The sequence below is a fragment of the Azolla caroliniana genome, unplaced genomic scaffold (genome assembly GCF_043228905.1).
Source record: "Azolla caroliniana isolate FFs.n. ecotype wild unplaced genomic scaffold, voAzoCaro1.0.p SCAF_3, whole genome shotgun sequence".
In the NCBI taxonomy this organism is placed as follows: Eukaryota; Viridiplantae; Streptophyta; class Polypodiopsida; order Salviniales; family Salviniaceae; genus Azolla; species Azolla caroliniana.
This window is the reverse complement of record NW_028230438.1, coordinates 19892519-19900869: the sequence shown is the minus strand read 5'-3', so window position 1 is coordinate 19900869 and position 8351 is coordinate 19892519. Positions and strand designations below refer to the sequence as shown.

Here is an 8351-nt window from a genome sequence, read left to right as displayed (position 1 = left end):
ATTGTTCTTACCCTTTTCAGCTTAGAGGCCGTAAGGGATAAGCTCCCGTTCCCCCTTTTACTCCCTAGTCCGATACCCCCGTGGTTCCACCCAAGCCTACATGCACGCGAGGATTTCCGCAACATCTTTGGTGAGACCGACGTGAAAGGGCAACAAGGGAGGACGAGGATGGAAGAGGAAGACTTCATGGATATAATGGCGAGAATAGTGATGGATTTCATAAGGGAAAGAGAAAGACGAGTGGCTTGACAAGCCGTCGAAAGCACGCTTGAACAAGTTGGTCGTTTCAACGAGGATGATGTCCCCAAATTTTTGAGAGCCTACAACGCCGAGATGACGAAGAGGAATGTGGACGAAGCAACGAGGCTAGAGTATTTTTGTCGGGTGTTGGCCGTACCGATACACAAAGTGGTCAATGAGCTTTATCCCCTTCCATTCATACATATTGTTCCTTTTCCATCCCCTTCCATTCATTCACAAACATACATACATGCATGCATGCATACATACATACACACATACATACATGATACATGCATGCATACATACATACATACATACATACACGTACATACATCTCTCTCACCTCAGAAAACACACATTGTAACACAAGAAAGAGCTTCTTCCCTGAAGAAGCCATGGCGTTTCTTCCGCACTCGACATCATCTGTCGCACCTTCTCCTCCTTCGTTACGCAGGAATGACCTTTCTTCTGTCTTTCGTTGCTGCCCCTCTTCCTCCCACGCCTTCGTTTCTTCGGCTTTCAACTCGTTCTCGCCCGTCCTATCTCAGCGGGAGTTAGCAGGGTGCAGACATTTGAGTGTATCGACGAGTAGGTTCCATCCTTCTTTGTCTTTTCCTACAAAAACACGACCTGTTCGTCGCTCCTCACATGGAGGTAAGCAAAAGGTTAAAGAAAGCACACATACACACACAAAAAATCCTCTGATTTTTTATTTCTCTTGAAAGGTAACTTTGCTTTTTTCCTCAAAATGGGAAAATTATGCAGTTTTCTGAGTTATTTTGCCTATGATCTCAATGGGAAGTGATCTTGTATCAAGAAGTAAGAGCATGTTTCTATCTTGATCTTGGCTTGAAGAAACTTCATAAGAAATTACTTTTAGACATTTCTAAAAATTCTTTTTTCAACTGAAGTTAATGATGGTTTACAACTTACGTCAACCCAATAGAGAGAGATTGGATGGATGAAAGCTTGATATGAAATTTTATTGGGATAGGGCCCTTATAAAGCCCGCAAATTAGACCAATTATTGGTTGTAAGCCTCCACCGAAATCAAGGCAATTAATTGGGTTAGGTCTGTGTCTTGCTCCATAATCATTAGTCGTTTTAGCAACTAATATGGACTGTAAATACTCCAAATTGACTGGTTATTGAGCAACCAAATATTGTGTTGTAAATACTCCCTAACATCTCTCCCCTTAACATGAAAGGTGGGTCCAACCGACTAAATCTGTAACCAAGCAACCGAAGTCTTTGGCAGGATATTTTTGGTTAAGATGTTCATGACAGTGCCTTAAATTGGGATGCCATATACGAAGGCCAAGATCCTAGGGAGGGCACTAACTTTGAATGCTCGGTGATTAGCTTCGACCCAAATATCAATAATTAAAGACTATGCTTGAGAAAAGTGTAAATAATTAGGGTTGCCTATTTATGCAGAAGCAATGTGTTGTGTGGATGTATTTGAGAGAAGAGAAGTTGAGAAGAGAGTTAGGGATTAGTTAGTATAAACACTCACAAGAGGGGGGATGCAAATATTAAGCGCAAGAGGAAAAATGTTCATTCATCATCAACACTACAATAAGCCTTACATGTTTGGATACACCATCAACATTGAATATCACTAGACTTACACACGAGTACGATTTGTCATAAGAATATCTGAGTATTCTTTGATTGCATTAACTACAAGCGGCTAATTGGATATCTAATCTAGTTCCTTGTGTAACTAGATAGTTTACAATAAAGTGTGCCTTCACACACTTCCATTTATACACACATGAATGTAGAGCTTGTTTGTCAACACTCCTCAATGTCAACTGTGTGTCATGTTTGTCCATCTTGGTGTTATAGAAGATTCCTGTGGTTCTGCCAGGTTGAGGTCTTCATGGTTTCCTCTTACTTGGCCGAATTGTCAAATCGCATTGCTAATCCAAAAAAGTTGGTTCTCCATAATTGTGGGGTGTCGAAACTATCTCGGGCTTATCCGGTCTTGGTCCAGATTGTCAAGCCTACATTGGTCTTATACCGGATTACCTTGTGGGTAGGTTCCAAGCTTCTTTTGGGCTTACCCGAACCCTCATAAGATGCCAAGCGGTCACTAGGCTTAGTTTGGATGTCCTTCATATTTGTCGCGGTCATCATCACGTTCTTTGCGTCGAGCTACCATGCTTTGATCGTCTTCCTTCATGGCGAGTAGGTGGTGTTCTTTGTCTGGGGATCGTTGTCTGTGGCTATCTCTTCAACCATATAGGCTTCTCACTCATTGTCCTCAATCACGCAATGCCTTACTAGGGCTACCTTCGACGGCTACTATGCTTTTATTCCCTTTTTGCTTTGAAAATGAAAAGAGAATAAATAGTCCTTAATTCACGCCGCGTTGACAGAGAATCAAACTCAGCACCCGCACACCTCAAGCATAGTGAATAGCTCTAATCACTAGGCCATTCACTTATATATATATATATATATATATATATATTATACATACATTTTTGGGATTGTGAGTGGAACCTCCCTTTTTCCCATTTTCTTCTTTTGGCCACGCCACATCACGACATCATTCTCAGCTGGTTCATATCCCTGCCATTGGAGTTAGAGTCCAATGTTTCTGGCATGTCAGGTGTTGCTGGTGTCGGGGCATACCATGAGGCATCATAAAAAATAATGTCTCGTCTAAACCCGAGTTAGCTGAGTGAAGCACTTGTACACCTTTTGTTTGAGTAAGTATCCGGTGAGGATGCACCTTTCGATTTTGGGTCATGCTTTTGTCTCTTCTTGTCAGGTATGAACACGTATGGATGCTGCCAAAGACCTTCATGTGTGAAAGGTCCTGCTTTTTTCTTACGTCATGAACTCCCTCTGTCATGGATCGATTCATTAAGTTGACCGCCATCAATACCACCTGAGCCCAATAGAGCTTGGGATAGTCTTTTCTTGAAACATGGCCCATGCTACTTCGAGAATTGTCCTATTGTTTCTTTTGGCAACTCCATTTTTTTGAGGTTTGTATCGACGAGTGAATTCTCGGCGTATCTCTTCGTTTTGTAGGTATGCTGTGAACTCGCCCAAGAAGTATTCTTTGCCTCCATTGGATCATAAGTGTCAAATCTTCCAATTATTCTCTTCCTCGACTTGGCTTTTTAGTCGTTAGAAGTGCATGAGCACTTCACTTGTCTTCCGCATCGAGCGTATCCATGTATACTAGAAAAAGGCATTGATGAAGCTCAAGAAGCACCTACATCTTCGAATTGTTACGCTCTGAGCCAATCCCCATACATGTAAGTAGATGACGTTGAGTAAGCCTCTGCTTACATTTTGCTCATTTGGAAAGGGAAGCTTGTGTTGTTTTCTGAGTTGGCATGCCTCACATACTCTGTCGAACTTTTCCAGTTTAGGGTTCATTCATCATCAACATTACAATAAGCCAATGTGGTTAAGTCTATGACTAGACTTACACACGAGTACGATTTGTAATAAGAACATCTGAGTATCATTTAACTGCACAAAATACGAGCGGCTAACTGGATATTGGCTGTAGTTTTTCATGTAACTACATAGTTTACATGGTTTACAACAATGTGTGCTTTCACACACACACACACACATGTTGAACTTGTTTCTCAACAAAGAGATTAATAATTTTGATGACTAGACAGAATCATCAATTTGTGCAAAAGTTTGGCACCCCTGTCGGTATTTTTTTAATCAATATAATTATAATTGAGCTGCCCAATACAGCAAAAGTCTTGGATACATGAACCTGTAAGAATGTTCCAGCTCATACCAAATCACAATGATTCCGAAAATCAAGAGATCTTGGTGCGCTCTTCATGTCTTATGGAAATTTCTCAATTGAGTCCCCAACTCCACAATTAGAAATTGTTGTCCGGCTCACCTCTGTTGTAAGATGTGAAACGCTTAAGATGTAAGGGTGGAGGGAATCTGCTGGAGTAAGTATATAACATTATTATAATGTAATATTGATCCGTTAGGATCAGACTCTCACAATTATATATTTAACCTATTAAATATGACTAATTTATCTGAAATCGTAGGAGGCACTGGATTTATAATTAAAAATAGCATTTAGAAGCGCCTAAAGTCTAAGTGCTCATTAATTAATTAGTGTGCAAGGTGTGATCTACATGATATATTTAGTAATTCAGTTTATCATGTTGATTAGATATCAAGGCGGTTATGTCACCATCGGAGGTTGAAACTGCCTTTGAGCAGATGGCCGCAGGAACGCAAAGGAGATACTATATGCTTGGCGGTAAAGGTGGTGTTGGAAAGACAAGCCTGGCTGCTTCCCTTGGAGTGAAGTTTGCAAATAGTGGCCATCCTACTTTGGTGGTTTCTACAGATCCAGCCCATTCTTTAAGTGATTCGTTTTCACAGGTTTAATGTCCCCCGAGTCTTTTTCAATTCATGTTAAACCTGCATCATCTATGAAAGCCGCAAGTAATATGCACTGAATTATGATGATGTTTGTCAGGATTTAACTGGTGGTATGCCTGTAGCAGTTGAAGGTCCCAATTTTCCACTTTTTGTAATGGAGGTATATTCCTAGATCATATCTGGAGTTGTGAGCTCCAATTGCTATTGCCAATCGTACAATTAGATAGGAAGAAGAGGGGAGGGGGATGTAGGAAAAACATATAGCTAAACTTTTTCCTAATTGAATTGCCATAATTAGATTAATCCAGAACAAGCAAGGGCTGAGTTTCGTGCAGCTACCTCTAAGGATGGAGGGAGTGGTGTCAAGGACTTTATGGACAGTGTAGGACTTGGAGGATGGGTTGAACAAGTAAGTAGTAGAAATAATCTATTTGGGTAGTCATAGTATCTGATAAAAAGGATTCTCAGCTAACCCATTGTCATGATTTGTTAAGTTAGGTGAGTTGAAGCTTGGGGAACTATTGGATACTCCACCTCCTGGACTTGATGAGGCAATTGCCATTGCAAAGGTTACCTTTAACTCCATTTCAATGTTCGCGCATCATTATAGATTGCAAAGGATGTGCTTTATTTAATGCTTATGTGCACAAATTTCATTTTTGCAGGTTGTCCAGTTCATTCAGGCACCTGAATATAGCAAGTTCACTCGCATAGTGTTTGACACAGCCCCAACGGTATAGTTATTATGTTCAAAGATTGGAAGCATGACACTGATCTCTAAGCATTTGATATTTTTCTAATGGGTATTGTTTACAAGCATAAATAGATTGCAAGCGTGATGACCTACCTATTGTTTCCTGGCCTTTGAAAGAGATATACAGTTTGTTGATGAAACTAGCAATTAACAGTATGTAATAGCTACATATTGTGCATTGGGTCTTTTAACATGTAGCTATTAGATTATTTTAACCAATTATTTTCACTAGTGACAATTTCTGTGACAATTTCTGCAGTTGCCATTTCTCTTGAGTGTGTCATAACTGTTTTCTTTATTTTGTAAGTTTTAAAAGGAATTTACAGTCATGAATAATGGTTGCCGACACAATGTTCCACGTACTATAAATATGCGTTTACATGTTCCAGTTATTGTGAACTGTGCTTTGAAACTTTAATCTGTGTGTGCGCATGACTGAAGTGCACATGGGCAAACAGCAGGCTGATTCATGGTCTCAATCTCCATAGCTTTGGCAATCCTTAATAATAGAACTTGATCATAGGCATTTTTATTACTTATATTTGGAACTTTTATGCAGGGTCATACATTGCGATTACTCTCTCTTCCTGATTTTCTTGATGCATCTATAGGAAAGATTCTGACGGTACTTCCAAATCTAATTATCATTTCTTTGAGTTGGTTTTTATGAAACAAAATGAATTGCTACTAAGAGCGGTAAATTGCTTTCATGCAGTTAAAACAAAAATTATCATCAGCAACAGCAGCGATCAAGTCAGTGTTTGGACAAACTAGTGATGGACAAGATAGTGCGGTACACATCTTTGCTGTATCTATGTGATGGCTGGGTAATCATGTTGTATAATATATTCTAATTGTCAAACAAGGAATATGACGTTGTTAAACAAAGGAACATACTTTTCATTATTTATGTAAATATCAATGTAAGCATAATATATATTATACGTGTTTTTATTAATCAATGCTTAGAGATCAAGTATTATAATTCTGAACTGCATTAGCGAACCTCTTGATGGCTGATTCTGTTAGGTGCCCATAACTTGTTAAAATAAATTCAGAACCTAACATTGCTTTATGTGTGTTGATATATGAGCCATGGGCATTGATGATATTAGGGATGCCTTGCTATGCATGAAACAGTTGATAGGAATCTATATTCATTGAGATGCCATGTAATGGTTGTGTGGATTTGCAGTTGTATGGTCTAGTTTTATAGTTTTATTATCTTGATTTTTAGTCAATTCTCACCCTCTCTTCGTTTCATGAAATGCATTTGATCAAGTGGAATAATATTTGTTTTGCAGACAGAGAAACTGGAGTTATTGAAAGAACGTATGCTCATGGTTCGAGAGATTTTCCGGAACAAAGAGACAACTGAGTTTGTCATTGTGACAATACCTACGGTTTGTCTTTTTTGTAAAACGAAAGTTCTTTTTATTTTATTCTTGTAACTAGTGACTAAATATAAAAAGTTTAGATGTGTATTTTAAAATTGAAGAGAGGCATAATTATCAATGACAATGGATCCCCTCTACAAATGTTTTCTGTTCTTATTTGCTATTCTGTTTTGGATTTACAGGTAATGGCCATAAATGAGAGTGGCCGATTGTCCCAGTCACTCCACAAAGAAGGTGTTCCTGTGAAAAGGCTCGTAGTCAATCAAATTCTCCCTCAATCATCCAGTGATTGCAAATTTTGCAACATAAAAAGAAGGGTAATCTATTATATGCAGTATAGTAGTTAAGCAATGGTGACGATTAAGAGCAATCCTAACCTTTGGCATTCTTTTGTAACACAGGACCAGCAGAAGGCCCTTGAATTATTGAAAACTGATCCAAATCTAAAGGATCTTCAAGTTCTTGAATCACCACTTTTTGATCTTGAAATTCGTGGAGTGCCTGCATTGAAGTTCATGGGAGATGTAGTTTGGAAATAAATGATTTTTTTGATTAATATATATTTTGTTTCTCTTCCCTTGGACTGTGATGATATGTTATGATCTTCAGAAATTTTAAATCTTCATTTGATTTGTGTAGTTCCAAAAAAGAGACTAGTGAAGTTTTAGTGTTGTTTCGAGTAATGAAATTGTCTCACATATGGTTAAGATTCATTTACTAGTTGCTACTGCAATGATTCAGTCTCTCAAATATGGATGTGTACACATGTGGGGATGTGTGTGTGTCTGTAGGTACAGGTCAGTATGCCTTGGGTTACACAAACTCAGGAGACCTATGTCTAGTTCCAGGAAAGAAACTAGTGTTGAATGCCAATCCATTCTTCCACAATATGGAGAAGCTCAAGTGCCCTAAGCATTGATACCATAGCTTTGCATATGATACACAACACACCCACAATCAATGTGATTAGTTGGAGCAAATTGTGTATTTAGTCAATGTCTTGTGTTCTTATGGATTTTTTCATTGTAAAAGGATATCTTACAGCCAACGTTAATGTTATGTTCCCACATATTTGGGAACTAGAAGGACATTTATAAAGAATTTTGTTCAGCTTGCTTTTGTTATCATATACATAGATTTAGTTCCCTTGGCTAAACATATCTAGTTGTTCCCCATTGTGGCAAATACATCGTTGACACCCCTCATATTTTTTCTCATGAATCTGCTGATTTGCACCACTATGTAGGAGTCATGTATCTCTAGATGCATTTCCACTTGAGCACACTTCTCTTAAGTTTGTGAACACAATACTGTTTGCTTCCTCTAGCAGTTACACTTTACTCTTGTATCTTTGAATGAATATATGGAACCCTCCTATTATAGCCCATTTGATTGATGGAACTCCATTTACCACCACCATAATGTTATCATGGTGGTACATGGCTAGCATTGTCATTCTTTATCTCCAATCTTAATATTAATGAATCATTTCTTTTCTTTTTGTCATATTCTACCTCAATGCTCCTTCACACCATAGTTGAATGATCTTTTACCAACTT

At 38.5% G+C, this 8351-nt stretch overlaps 1 protein-coding gene across 1 annotated transcript; it reads left to right on the top strand.

Moving 5' to 3' along the window:
• The first annotated feature begins 587 nt into the window (after positions 1-587).
• Positions 588-7368, top strand: LOC147866431 (ATPase GET3B-like). The gene is made up of 11 exons (XM_087316873.1): positions 588-897; positions 4427-4641; positions 4739-4801; positions 4940-5050; positions 5136-5210; positions 5307-5375; positions 5955-6020; positions 6111-6188; positions 6700-6798; positions 6975-7109; positions 7194-7368. Exons 1-11 carry the CDS (start codon positions 639-641, stop codon positions 7329-7331), a joined length of 1308 nt encoding a protein of 435 aa, XP_087172999.1. The 5' UTR covers positions 588-638; the 3' UTR covers positions 7332-7368.
• The last annotated feature ends 983 nt before the right edge of the window (positions 7369-8351 follow it).